This window comes from Monodon monoceros, unplaced genomic scaffold (assembly GCF_005190385.1).
Source record: "Monodon monoceros isolate NGI ecotype Baffin Bay Population unplaced genomic scaffold, NGI_Narwhal_1 Super_Scaffold_3, whole genome shotgun sequence".
Taxonomy (NCBI): domain Eukaryota; kingdom Metazoa; phylum Chordata; class Mammalia; order Artiodactyla; family Monodontidae; genus Monodon; species Monodon monoceros.
Genome location: NW_021703780.1, coordinates 96,326,813 through 96,341,776, shown reverse-complemented (window position 1 = coordinate 96,341,776; position 14,964 = coordinate 96,326,813). Strand labels below are relative to the sequence as shown.

At 46.3% G+C, this 14,964-nt stretch overlaps 1 protein-coding gene across 4 annotated transcripts in view; it reads right to left on the bottom strand.

Annotated features, from left to right (window-relative positions):
* Positions 1-13,889, bottom strand: part of SLC6A11 (solute carrier family 6 member 11) — a 121,450-nt gene extending 107,561 nt beyond the window's left edge. For 3 of the 4 annotated variants that reach the window (XR_003796603.1, XR_003796602.1, XM_029242110.1), the window contains exons 1-4: positions 13,574-13,853; positions 10,527-10,661; positions 10,271-10,411; positions 6,704-6,794 (exon numbers count right to left, since the gene is read on the bottom strand). Coding sequence is in view for 2 of the 4 variants with exons in the window: in XM_029242110.1 (XP_029097943.1) it covers positions 6,704-6,794; positions 10,271-10,411; positions 10,527-10,661; positions 13,574-13,829 (623 nt within the window). In the remaining 2 variants the exon portion in view is untranslated. Of the gene's footprint in view, positions 1-6,703; positions 6,795-10,270; positions 10,412-10,526; positions 10,662-13,573 lie in introns of all 4 variants that reach the window. The other variant, XM_029242109.1, reaches the window with a different exon arrangement.
* Between the last annotated feature and the right edge of the window lie 1,075 nt (positions 13,890-14,964).

Genomic DNA, 14,964 nt, shown 5'->3' with positions numbered 1-14,964 from the left:
TGTGTGTGTGTGTGTGTGTGTGTGTGTGTGTGTGTGTGTGTGTGTGTAAATCTGGAGAGTTTCAAACACTTTCTCCTGGTTTTATTAGAAGTAATAAGGAATCGAGATAACATGCTAAAATTTGGGAACAACCCCTTCTGAGTTACTCTCTGCCTGAGCCTGAATTCAAGTCATTCATGAACCTCTTGTGCCACCAGCTGCAGGGCCACAACATACTCCAGGAGGCCAGCATCAATTTCCATCTCTCATCACAGTAGATCAGAGTCCGCTTGCCTCACACTCAAGGCCTGGTTCAGCTGGAAACCACAGTATTCTGTTAAAAGCAACGTTCAAGTCATTTCCTAAAGGTACCTCTTGAAATCCAACAAGACAAAAGCCAACAGGTGTTTTGTGTTTTGTTTGTGCTGGGCGCTGGAGACAAGTCATTCCTCATTCGTTCCTCCCTCCCTCCACCAATTATACATCTCCGTCTACAGCAAAACTCTCTCTTCAAGAACCTAGGGCCACAGGGCTGCAGATAGAAGGGACACACCAGTCCGATTCTGCCCCGTGATAAAACAGGAAGCTGATGGCATTTCAGGCACGGGCGGGAGGAGCATGTACGGAAGGGTGGAGGGATGCAGGTGGGATCAGAGCGGGCCGGCTCTCAGCCCAGCTCCAGCTCTTGCTAGACAAGAGAGGCACTTTGGATAAGTCCCTTAACCTCTCCCTGCCTCAGAATCCCCTGAGTGAGATGGGAATCTGTTCAGTGATGCTGTACCATGTATCCCGTGGGTGGGTGGATCAAATGAAGCGATAGGCCTGGAGGGCCATGCTCAGGGCCAGGGTACACAGTAGCTGCTTAGCAACTAACTGCAACTTCCCTTCCTTTACTTCATCCATCAGGATGTAAAAGGAACCTCAGTCAGAACTCTTGTGGTTCTGTAAATCACTGCTTCCCATTACTCGGTGTAAGACATCCACTATTTATGAAAACAAATGCCCTCATAGCTGATTTTATATACAAATATCTTTAATGATCAAGACTGGATAATACTAGGAGTTCTATAAAAGGGAGCTGACCTAAGAGATGAATTACGTTTCTGAACCTGGGAACTTATACTCTTCAACAGACAGGGCAAAAGCAAAGTAAGAGGACACAACTCCACGAGGTTAAAAAACATTCATTCATTCATTCAATCTGCCATCCATGTGTTTGAATAAATATTTTGTGAGCACTTAGAATGTGCTGGCAGGACAATAGGGAACAAAACAGGACAGTCCTTGCTGGCATAGGGCTTATAGTCTAATGGAGGGAGAGAGAGAATAAACTAGTAAAAGAGACACAAGGATTTCAGATAAGTCCTATGCAGACAATAAAACAGACAGATGGGGTTGAGAGGGACCGGGGTGCCGATTCAGCTGATAAGTGGAAGCAACAGGATGGGCAGGGAGGGCTTCCCAAATGACACGTGAATTAAGACTCAATGATAAGAACGAGCCAGACACCCAAGGACTTGGTGAGGAAACTTCTAAGCAAAGGGACTCTTCTTTGCAAAAGCTGGACACTGAGCCTAGGACAAGCCCAGGACATACGAAAGACAGAAAGAAGCCCGGTGCAGAGGAGGGCAGAGGGGAAGACGAAGGAAGCAGGGGCGGCCCCGGGCCCACAGCAAGAATTAGAGTTTCACTTCAGCAACTTGGAGCCCAAATTTCATGTCCAAATTAAAATCAGTTCAAGTGGCCACATGATTTAGAAATAAACAATTTTTTAAAACTTCCTCCAGGAAAGATAAACCAGAAAGACAAGACTGCATCCTTCTGCATAAAGATAGAGAACTGAATACCCTTAGAGCTTAATGCAGGCTCAGCACACAATATGCTCTCAACAAATGTGTGCTGAATGGATGCCACACAAAAGCGATTTCAACTGTATACATGGCGAGCATGCAGTTGCTTGCAAAACCCTGGGCGAGAGGGATGAGACGACTGAGAAAGGGAAGTGAAAATAGACCAAAGCCCATCTGATGCTACAATGCCGGTTACACTCTTATAGCACTCAATCCCTCCAGAGGACACGGGCTCAAAATGTAAAACCGCAAACATATTGAGATAAACTCACGGGTGCCAGATGCATAATGAGTTACTAAGGGAAACCAGGGTGGCCTGATTTTGAAATCTGACATGAGGAAGACAAGCCGCCCCTGCCCCACAGGCCCCCTGCCTGAGCCAGAACCCAGGACTGACCCAGAGCCTGAGCTGTTCTCCCTGGCTAAGCCAGTAACATTAATTATTCCCTGAAAAGGAAAATGAACTTTCAAGATGCCAGATGCCCAAGGTCAGGGTAAAGCCATGGGCAGCCCTGCGGAGGGAAACAGCACCTTGTAACTGACTTTATGGGAATCTATGGGCTTGTCTCTCCTCCGCTTCTAGAGGGCTAGAACGGCGTCTTACATTCCCACCACTGCCAATCACGCCAAGTGTCCTTACGGGCACCAGGAGCTCAGACGTTTGTTGAATGAATGAACAAGCACACAACTGAGGCAGTCCATTCTGACCAAGCAACGTGGCCCTGAATAAGGTCCCTGGAGTTAGAGGCAGTGAGAGCGAGACAGTAAGAGCACACTATAGATGGGAACCAGCCACACAAGGAAACAGCAAAGAGAACTAGGAAAGAAACATTTTTAAGGACACTTGATCCAATACTTGAAGGGCTGTCACATGGGAAAGGAATTAGGCACGTTCTACCCAAAGCCCCAGAAGCCAAACTATGACTGAATTCAAGGAAGAACTTTCTCCTAGCAGAGCGTTTGCCAGGCTGTATTTAGTGGAATGCTAGCGTTCCGGGGTGGGGGATGGGTGGGGGATGAGGGGAAAGAGTCCAAATGATTGCACAGGAAAATATGTTTGGGAATTTCAGTTAATCAAAGGTAATGGATATTCTTACTGAAGGGCATGGCTTTCAGCCCTTCTCAAATTTATGTGGCTCCAAATAGCTTTTCATAGGATGCTACAAACATCTCACAGAGTCTCTACATTCCAAGTTCAGCTCTGAGGAGAAGATGAATTAGAGCTGTCTGATAAAAACACCTTACGAAGGAAGGAGCGTCACACCAGCATTTGAGTACTTTTAGGATGCAGAATTCAACATTGCATAGATGATACAAATGAAATCAGAGTAGAAAACTAGAACGATGGGTTCATTCTCACATTGAATTTCATTTTGAATGACCAAGTAGAAGACAAAAAGGCCCAGTTACAAGTGAGGACACAGACTCGCTGCCCTTCCCACCACTTGATGTCCAAATGAGTGGGTGACATGGATATGACAAAGGGATCCTCAAAGCCATCAGTGCTGTTCTGGGGAGCTTAGGGACAGGATGAGTTCTTGCCAGAGCCCACTTTGACTCTCCTCATGTAGTATTTTCTAGAAAATATTGCCTGTCACCTTCCTCCCATGTACCTGTACATTCTGTAAATATTCACTGGGGGCCTTCCATAGACCGGCAGTAGTGAGCAAAACCAGAAAAGGTACTACTTCATGACTGCCTCCTGGGGAATTCACACAATAAACAAACATATTGCACAAATAATAATTTAATCGAGGTTTTCCATACATGTTACAAAGGAAATGAATGGTACAAAGCAACGTAAGTTACACAGAGAACTTATCCAGTGTAGGATTTGAGGTTGTGTTCCCTAAGGGAGCACAGAGACCATGTTTGGCAGACACTCAAATGTGCAGGTCCTAAACATTCCACTGGAAAACCATAGCCCAGTGAGGCTGGAAAAGGTCACACAGCACCTCCTCCCACCCCCCAAGAGCAGCCTCTGCTCTAGCATAATGTCATATGGATGCTCTATTTGGGACTAAGACTCAGTAGGTCTGGAGAGAGCTAGAGTTTGCATTTCTAACCAGGTGATTCTAATGCTGCTTCTCTGACAACCACATCAGGCAGCACTACTTCATCAGGCATTTTAAAAGACCTAAATAGGGGCTTCCCTGGTGGTGCAGTGGTTGAGAGTCCACCTGCCGATGCAGGGGACACGGGTTCGTGCCCCGGTCCGGGATGATCCCACATGCCGTGGGGTGGCTGGGCCCGTGAGCCATGGCCGCTAAGCCTGCACGTCCAGAGCCCATGCTCCGCAATGGGAGAGACCACAGCAGAGAGAGGCCCGCATATGGCAAAAAAAAAAAAAAAAAAAGACCTAAATAAACGGAGGGTTATACCATGTTCATGGACAGAGAGGCTGAATCACAAAGATGTCAGTTTTCCTCAAATTAACCTATAAGTTCAATATTCTCCCAACCAAAATCCCCACAGAGTTGTTCTGTTATTATTGTTTTTTAACTCGACAAGCTGATTCTAAAATTCATTTGGAAGACTAAAACAATTTTGGAAAGAGCAAAGTGAGGGACTTGCCTTATGAGGTCAAGGCTTAAAATTAAACTATAGGTATAGTATTGACACACAGTTAGCAAAAGAGATGAGCAGAACAGAGAGCCCCTAAATAGACATGTGCTTGTAGGAAAACTTTATATGGAAGATGGCATTACAAATCAGTAGGGATAGGATGAACAGTTCAGCAAATACATATATATATGTGGCTGGATTCCTACCTTGTACCATATGCAAAAAGAAAATTCCAGGTAGATTATATTACTGAATGTGAAAAAACAAAACTTTAAAACTCTTAAAAGAACCCCACCCCCCCAAAAAAAGAAAACCCAGAAAAAAATTTTTTTTTACAACTTTGGGGTAGGGAACTATATCTTAAATAAGACACCAAGTGTGCAAACCAAAAAGAAAACTATTGGCAAATTTGAATTCAATACAATTTATGCCATACATAAACAAGAAAGAAAAGCCACACACTAAGAAAAGCTATTTGCAGCATGGGTACTAATACCTACAATGTATCAAGAACTCCTACCTATGAGAAAAGAGAAAAGGATATGAGCAGAAAGTTAATGGATGAGGAAACCCAAATGGAGCAAAAAAAACATGAAAAGATGTTCAACCTCATAAAGTAATTAGAGAAATGCAAATTTAAAACAGTGGGATACAATTTCATATCCATTACACTGGCAGAACTTAAAAACTCTGACCAGAACAAGTGCCTAGGTCTAGAATGGGGAGAAGTAGAAATTCTCGTTCTACTCTTGTTTGGAGAGTAAATTAGAACAATTCCTTTAAAAAGCAATTTGACATAATCTGATAAAAGTGACAATGCATGAACCCTACCTCCCAGTAATTCCACTGTTAGGTATATGGCCTAGAAAACTTGATTTGTGCAGAGAAGCACAAACAAGACATTCACTCAGCTTAATCGTCCTGGGAAATGCGAGACAGTCTAAATGCCCATCAAGAGGAGCCAGGTAAACACAATGTAGACTCTTTATATATGGAAATACTATACAGCAGGAACAGAATGAATGAACCGAAGCTACATGTATCAATATGGAGACCATCTCAAAACTAATATTGAGCAAAGAAACAAAGCTATAAGAAAAAGTGAGTAATGGATACCATTAATATAAAATTTTAAAACATTCAAGGAAGACTTAGCTATTATTTGGGAGATATACATAATATGAATATATATGTATATATGCACATGTGTGTATGTACAGAGGGAAGTATTTTATTTATATTAATATTTATATAAATAAGTTATATTTATAATTATAAACTCATGTTCTTTACATTCATTTTATAGAATGATAAATCTAAATTCAGCATAATGACCTCTAGAGAGGGAAGGAGAAGAATGGTATCTGGGAACAGAATAAAAATCACTCATAAAACCACTGTCCCTCTACACTATCATTAAAGTAGGGGAGGGTCTTCAAAGAAGCCAGTCCTTTCCAGATTAAAAAGCCTCAGAAAGCCTTTAGCCACCCTTCGACCCACAGAGGAAACTGCTCTTCAATTCCTGGGGCACTGCACAATTCTGCACATTCACAATGTAAATCATGCCCTCTAGGGGTGTGCAGTGAACAACGTATACAACCGTACGTGGCAGCTCTCGTGACTCCAGGGCCACAGACCCCTTTGGAATACTGATGAAAAATGCCCGTCTCTGGGAAAATGCCCACCCACACAACTACTGCCTATACCGTCTGTGGATTCAGGCACCTTCCCAACAGCCATCAGCAGGCCTACGCTGGTCAAACTCTTCCAGAAACAAGGGCTTACAACCTCCGGAAGTGCTTGCAGACAACTCTGTGAGGCTAAAGCTCTTCCTAAGTACGTTGAAAACCTGCCTCTTTACAACCTCTACCCGTTAATGTTGATGTACTCCCTTTCCGCATGACATTGCTGCTACTGAGAGAAAGCTAACCTGCCCCCCCGGAGACTTCTGCTTTCAAGGCTAAATATATTCTTGACTTAGTTTATTGCAAACATGCCAAATCTTATCTGTTGTTAAAAATGAATTTTTAAACTGCCCATCATTTTACCAAGCGCTTCTTGTCCCAGTAAGTAAATAGGCATGCTGACATGTCATCAAAGAACAAGAAAGCATTTCTCTCAGCTGCCCCTTTGGGAAACCTCTCAAGATCTCCATTCTGGCTTCCAAAGCAGCCAGATGCCCACAGAAGCCAGGAAGTACAAGGCTGGAGGCAGGGTCAGGTTTTTTCCAAGGGTGGGGGCAACGTTAACTGAGCAGCACCAGGACAGAGCCCCCCCGGGGCCAAAGGACACAAGGTGTTTCCACTTACTCCCAAAACTCCATGACGGGAGAGGTGGCATTCTGTAGGGACACATGGCTGTGGTTGGTTGTGTTCAGTTTCTGGAACTCCACGCAGTTCTCTACAGTGGAAACAAGACAAGAAACACAGGAAAATTACCCTCTGTGAGGGCTGGATCTTGGAAAACCTTCAGGGCCGATGGTGCAACCAAGCGGTTTCACCCAGCCGCTCCGGGTAAACATGGCTCAGAGAGCACTGTGGGGAAAATCAATCACTTACAAACAGTTTAAGGGGGAGGCTTGGCTTGATTCAAACAGGAGGAGAAGTTTGGGGGGCAGGGTACCTCCTTTCTCCTATTCCCACGAATATGGCCTTTCCAATTCTTTCCTCTGGCCTGGTTCTTGAATCTTTCACCTTTTCCACTTCCCTGCCTAAGGCCTGTCCATAGCATTTACCTGTTCTGCTCAGTGGCCCCGGCAGGAACAAGGGAGCTAAAGGGGGGCGTCAGCCATGGTGTCCCTGGGCCAGTAATGCCAGTGAGACTCAGTTTTTCTTCATGGAAGAAGAGGCTAATGTCACAGCTGCCTCATAAAGACCTGATGACTGGATGAAATAACATCCAAATGTGTAAAGAATCCCTAATTCCTTCATCATTCCCTCAATCCAGGAAAGGATTTATTGAATATCTCTTCTCATTTCATGAAACTTGATGACCAAGAGAGATTTGAATCTCAAGTTAAAAACATCTGAGTGTTCATCCTTTAAGGCCCAGGTCAGCCTATTAACCTCTCCTCCAAGAAGCCTTCCGTGATCTCTATCTCCTGAATTCTAAGAAAGTTAGAATTTAAAGGTCCTCCAAGGAACCTCCTTCTCCACGCCCTTTATTTTGAAGAGGAGGAATCAGGGTTCAGAAGTAGTCAAGGGACCCCACCCACACCCATTCCCCCCTCACAAGTCACCAGCCAGTTACGGGAAGAAAACGGAATCAACTCCAGCCAAGGCTCCACCTCCTTTGCCATGGTTATTGCCTGGTTCTGTCTGCCACCATGGGATCTGGGTTTCCGTCCTGCACCTCCCTGTTCACAGAGCTACCTTAGTCACCAGACTGTGAGCTCCCAGAGGACAGGGCCTCCTGCACCCATGCGCTTCAAAGCCCATGCACCCAGCACAGTGGCCAGCACGGAGCCCGTGTTCAGCCTCGCTCTGGCCCTTCGCTCTCCTCATGTGTGCACGAGCCCTCCAACTCCATCTATAATCTCCAGAACATGAAGTCTTCCTATATGTGATGTTTCACACAAGTGTTCACATGCCTTCAGAGAAAAGGGAATGCAATCAGTGGAAGAAAGCTTTGCAGCCCACTGGGGAAAAGTTCCCCAAGTGTCTGCCCCCTTCCCACTTCTCTGGGCAAGTGCTAACCATATTAGGAAAGGAGATGGTCTGTGGGGTCCACAGACAGTCCTAAGAGAAGTCTGGGAACCTAATATTATAGGCAAAATGCCTGAATGTAAACTTGTGCCTTTTTCTGGAGAGGAGTTCTCAAATATTTTTTTCTAGAGTAAAAAAATGTCTCAGACACCCAAGGTTGACATGGTATTTTTTATTAAAATGACATTTAATCTTTTACAAATAAGTAATGAACTATAAAGTCTTTGTGATTATAGTATTCAAACACCTATAAAACCAGAATTTACAAGTTAAATACCAACTATACTATGGAACCAACACAATTCAAATTGATAGCATAAAATGGATGTGTATGATAATGCCATCTTGTGAAATTAAATCAATTTCCCAACAGAAAAACAGAACTGACAGGTAGGAGGCAGGGTCTATGGAATTAAGCTTGCGTATTTTTTTTCTTTTTGCGGTACGCGGGCCTCTCACTGTTGTGGCCTCTCCCGTTGTGGAGCACAGGCTCCGGACGCACAGGCTCAGTGGCCATGGCTCACAGGCCCAGCCGCTCCGCGGCATGTGGGATCTTCCCGGACCAGGGCACAAACCCGTGTCCCCTGCATTGGCAGGCGGACTCTCAACCACTGCGCCACCAGGGAAGCCCAAGCTTGCGTATTTTTCCATGCACTATTTGAGATTCAATTCTACCACCATTTTTCTCCGGTCACAAATTTGCAAAACCTTTGTTCCTACAGTTTGTTGCATTCTTGGCTGGACTTAGCATCAATGACCATTTATGAATTAAATCTCTCTGCTCTTTTTCCCTTGGCCACCATCATCCTGTTCACCAAGAATGCACCTTAAATTGTAAACATGGACAAAGTCAGGCACTGAGATCCCCCAACCGTCCTCATTTATAAGGTGGCTGTGCAGATGATCCAGAACATGCACATATTTTTAGAGTATCCTCAAAATAAAGATGCACAATTAAATTATCATGAAGGACTCACAGCCCTCCAAGAATATGTCCTTGAATTTTAGTTTGATAAACAAGACCCCACAAAATGTGGTGGGTGGGGGAAGCAAGGCAAAGTCATGCAGGGATAGAAGCTAGTTCACAGCGTTTTCTTGGTCTAATGCCCACTGTTCCTTCGGCTGGTGACCAACATCCTACCCAGTCTTACTGTGTCTCAGCTTTCAGGATGACTGGCCACTTCCATCGACAACCTAACCACAGGTTACAACACAAATGGCGAATAGGTTAAAGCATGTGTGTTGATTCCAGTCAAAAGGTGGTGGCTGCCTAGACTACTGAGCAGAGTTCTGAGGCCAAGACTAGACTCAAAAGGAAAGCGTTCTACAATCAACTAGTGATGTCTGCACTGAGCACAGCCTCCAAAGATAGGGGTTGAGAAGTATTTGCCTTCCCTAGATTGTAAGATTCAATCCTGACAGGATGACAAATTGAAAAGTAAACAGTATATTAGAATCCAAAGTAATGTAAAAAGTTACCCATTCAAGGCAAGAGGAGGGTGGTGAATTCAAGTATCTACCTGGGTAGGACAGGTAGAATAAATGAGCAATGTGAGCTGGGTGGGGACTGTGGCCAGCTTGAGGACAGAAGCTTCAAGCAAAGGCAACAGACGGTTCTCAGCTGCAGCCATTGCTGCCAAGTAAGAATGTGGGAATGTGGCTCTGGTTTGGCCAGATCTTTTTAATTTTTCAAGAGAAGCTGAAAAATCTGGATTTTCATGTCAAGCCTTCTGATTTTTCAATTTTGACAACCAAATACATTTTTGAAATTTGCTGGTCACTGATCTAAAGCCTAACTGGCTGACAGGCCCCCTGTCTGCAACCCTTGATCTAGTCTAACCCCTTCATTTTACAGAGGAAAATCTGACACTCAGAGGCAGGGCTGCAATTGCAGCCCAAACCCCTGAACCTCAGTTTAGTACTTCTTCCTTGCATCCCTACTCTGTGCAGGAAGGGTTCAGTCTCTGTATTTGGCAAAGCAAGGAAAGAGCATCACAGTTCTTCTCCCTGTGCCAATCCCTGGGCCAGTGCTCAGCTCAGGTTCAGAGCTGAAGAGTGTACAGAACAGGTACACTTTCAGTGGAATCTGGACTCATGGCAAGAGACATGACATACCACGAATCCCAGGTCCCCCAGCAGGACCATCAAAGAGACCCTCCCTGGAGGCCGTACCTGTGTTCCATTCGTGCCCACAGGTGGCCCAGGGGAGCTCGGTGGTGAAGCAGTTGCTCAGGTAGAAAATGGCCCACGCCAGGATGATGATGTAGTACACGTTTAGATGGGCCTCAATCACCTGCGTTGCATAGCCAATGCCTGAAAGAACGAAGGAAAGGCAGTGATTTGTCTCTCTCCGCCTTGTTAAAAGCTGCCCTTCACAACCTGACATCACCCAGGAACCCTTTTACTTTCTTATTAACTCAGCACTTACCTTCAAATAAAGGGCACACTTTCCTCCAACACGTAATGCCACCTTCACTGGTAAATTGTCCCAGAGCTGTTTCCAGGAAAAAAACAGGAATCCCACAGCATATAAAAAACACCACATAGGGAATCAGGAATGCCCCTGCAAGGATGCAAAGTAAGTGAATGAGGTTAAAATTGCCTCTACCACTTCATGTTCAGCCCTTTAATAAGCACCTACTAGAGGCAATACCTCATGTGCTCTGAGCTTGAGTTCAAGTTCCTGCTATGAGGACCAGAGTCAGAAAATGTGAGCCTGGGTTTGTACTCTCTGCTGCCTACTCCCTTGAATAAGTTTATGTCACATCTCCCAGCCTCAACTTCCTCAACTGTAAAATAGGGCTTTAATACTTAATATTGGTACCACTTATCTCACAGAACTGTTGTGCAGCTAAGATGATAATGTAGAAGAAGTTGTGTTATATGCTTGATTCTTTTATTTATGCATTCTACCCTCCAGCGCAGGTCAAATTCATTCCCTCCCTGAATGCTACATCCTTCTTTTATATTCTAAAGTAACCTCAACAGGCCAGGGGAGGGGGACCTCTTCTTCTTACTTGGGAAGTGACCTGCAAAAAGTCTTCATAAAGAAAGGCATTCTCAAGGAGATATACAATGAGCAGTAACAGGCCCTTGTACATGAGCCCCAGGTATGAAGCTGAGCTATGAGCAGTTCGTAGCAAGAATCCGTCCAGAGAGGCTGGCTTTGAGTCAATCTGAGAAAAGACCACCGTAAGCTTTAGTGCTTCCATCTTGAAACACAATACCCACTGCCTGAGCCTTTCTGTGAAACAAATTAAATAACTGAGGTGAACATGAGCCATTACAAGAAGAAAGGGATTTTTCCAAATCCCTTATTCTCTCTCTCTTGTCTAATAACAAAGCATGAAAACACACGCTATTCCCCACCATCTGATCTCACAAATGAAGGCTTTCACTGAAATTGCTTTTTGCTAAATGAAGTCCCTTTAACCACAGGATTAAAAGCAACGATTTTGATCAATCCTGATAATAGGACAATATTTAGCAGGTTTTGAAAAGGTCTTAGTTTTCTATTTTTACAAAGTTTCACCTTGGGAAAGAAATACTATTGTTGCAATTTATGAGTAGAGCTTTGTAGATTTTTTTAAAAAGGTAAACAGTTGATAAGCAGATACCCCAACTATATTAGAAGGCAAAAAGTGTGTAAAAGAAGAGGGTCTGTTTGCTGAATATAAATCTAAGTGATTAAAACAAGCCACAGAAGTTTCCCGAATATGCTGTAATTTACCTGTGAATCCTCTAGAACCTAACAGATGACACTTTCTGAAAGCCTTGTGGCCTCTCTGTTCACAAAGCTAGTAATCCTTTAGATAACTAGCTCAACTAAACCAGGATATCTGTGCACCCAACGGAGACTCTTGTCTCATTAGAGTGAAAATAAAATGACTCATTTTTAAACTTGACTCACTACAACCTTTTATTTCATCTGAGGCAGAGTTTGTAATTAATGCAACTTACACTATTTTCTGATTTTAGGAATGCATTTTTTGTTGTTGTTTTGGCATAAGAATTTCCCGTATTTAAAAAAAAAAAAGAAAAAAGATGTTAAAACAGCTCTTGCCTGGGACTATCCCAAAGGGTTTCCACAGGCATCTAAGTGGACATGGCAGCTTGCACAGGCTGAATGTGCAAAGAGAGGCGGATTCCCAGATGAGGGCACGGGGCACGTTCGGGGTCTCTGGGTCTGCTCCGTCTCTCCCCCTTGCCAAGCCACCAACACTGGCGGCCACTTCATTACCAGTGCAGGGCAGGCTTGGAGCAGGCTGTGCCTTCAGGATGAATGTCTCCAAAGAAAGGGCCCTGGCCAAGCAGTACCCTTTTCACTCTCCCTGCAGCTGCCCGCACAGGAAGTCCCGCTCCACGAAGCCTAACAGTGTGGTCCCTGCCAACCTCTGAGCCACCTTCATTGGGGTCTGGGGATCTGCTGGAGGGACACAGCAAATAGAGGGAGGAAAACATAGACACAGACTTCTCCTTGCAGAAACTGTGCCACTCAAGGTTTCACAAAGTCCTTTGCCACGGAACTCCCAGCTGTCCTGCTGATATGACAGGCTGGGGGCTCCTAAAGTCTGGAGCCCCTTCCTTGGGCTGGGAGATTTGAGGACTCACTGCTGCATCTCCACCAAACTGAGTCGGACACGTTGTCTCTAGAAACAACCCTCTCATCACCTTCCTTTCCCTGACCCCTGCAAGCTTTAAGCATCTTCTAAACATCCAATTATTATTGTTGCTATTTGTCATGAGTGACTCTGAGACCAGTAAAAGAAACTGTTTGGTGCCCATTTTCCCACCAGACAGTCCTGAAAATAGGCCCTAGAAAAGGTCCTACGGGCAAATGAAAGGCAGGGAATCAAACAGCAATGCCTCACCTAAAAGTTCTCCCTGTTGTCATCCAATCCCACTTTAAAACCAGGCCTTTGGTGTCAGAATCCCATCTTTACCCCTTATTAAGTGAGTGACTTCTCTGGCCCTTAGTTTCCTCATCTGCAAAACGGGTACAGCACTACCTACAAAGATGACTGTAGGATGAAATGAGATGATGTAAGTAAAGTTTAGTACGGAGGCTGGCGTTTCAACAAGCGCTCAAAACCCGAGCCTACTCAGATTATGAGCCCCTTTCCTTCATGCAGGTTTCCAGTCAGGAAAGCTGAGGCTCAAAGGGTCTGTCTCCTGCCCCAAACATGAAGGGCTCCTCGTCTCGGTCTGCACCTCACGCTGGGACAGAACACACCTGGCGGACAAGTCCCCGCGTGCTAGCAGGTGGTACACGCAGGTGCGAAGTGCGCATGCGCACTGGGACGGCACGCCTTGCTCAGGGGTAAGCTCGCTCGCCAGGTGGGCCGGGCCGGCGTTCTCCGCGAGGGTCCCCCTACACGCAGGCGCGGGAGGGGTCTCGCGCTCACCCCTAGCTCCCCGCCCCCACAGGTCTGGCTTCCCCCAACGCATTCTCCTCACGGCCGCGCGTCGCCTCACCTCCGCCGTTCTTGTAGCACAGGTAAGGGAAGCGCCACACGTTGCCCAGCCCGATGATTTCCCCTGCCACGCTCAGCACGAACTCCACCTTGTTATTCCAGTGGCCGCGCTCGTGGACTGCCTTGTCGCGCTTGTCGCGCGGGTCGCGGGCGGACGCCGCGCCCCCGCTGCCGCCGCCGCTACCCAGCACCTCGGACTCCCGCGCCTCCTCGGCAGCCTTCCCGTTGCCCAGAGGCAGCGCCTTCTCCGCCGTCATGGCCGCGCTGGCTGCCTCGTGCGCCGGGCCGGCTCTGCGCCGCCGCCCCGGGCGGGCTGGCTTTTCAGGAGGCGCGAGCAGGCGGGAGGGGGAGGCAGGGGGTGGAGCTGAGGGGCCGGGCCGGGCCAGCGCGGGGACGGGGACGCTGCGCGGCGGCCCGGCCCGCCCGGCACCCGCGTCGCCTCAGCCCGGCTAGGCCGGGCCCGGGAGCCCCGTGAGCACCTTGCGCGCGCCGCACCGCGCGCGCCGAGCACTTTGCGCGCGCCGAGCACCTTGCGCGCGCTACCCCTTCCTTCTCATGTCCTACGCACATGGCCTCTTAAGAGTGGAAGGGTCCATTCAGGCCTAGGCTGGGCTCCAGGCACCAAGCCCTGAAGTTCCACCACTCTGTAACCTCCAACCTCCTGGGCCTCAGTTTCTCATCTCTAATAAGAGAAGTGGCTGTAGAACAGGCTTCTCCGACTTTAACGTACACACCAAGCACCTGCGGATCTTGTTAAACTGCACATCCTGATCCAGTGGGTGGGGCTGGGCTGGAGCTTTGGCGTTTGGAACATGTGCCCAGGTGATGCTAATGCTGTTGGCAGGGACCACACCTGGAGGAAGAACGGAGTAAATGAACTCAGTGCTCAGACTGTGAGCTCCCCTAGGGAAGGGACACCTCCAGATCTTGTCCAGCCTGGCACCCACTGCTCTAAACACAGTGACTCAGGACAGTGTGGCAGTTAAGCACTCCTGTCCAGACTGGCAACTCTAATTTGAATCTCATGCTCCACCTATCTTAGTCTACTCAGTTTTGGGAAGAAGTCATCTGACCTCTCTGTGCCTCAGTTTACTGATTTGCAAAAAGGAATACCAACAGTGCTTTTCTTATGAGTTTGTGTGTGTGTGTGAGTTAATAAGAAAATGCTTAGAAAGTATTTAGTGTTTTCGAAGTGCTCTATGAACATTAGCGATTATTAGTATTATCATACAATGTGTAGTCACTCACAAATATATTTGTGCATATTCTTGTTTAATATCTGTCTTTCCACTCAATTGAAAGGATGATGTACACTGTCTTGTTCATTATAACAGGTACAGAAGCCAGCACAAGACCTAGTACATAGTAGATGCTTACTAAATATTTGTGGAG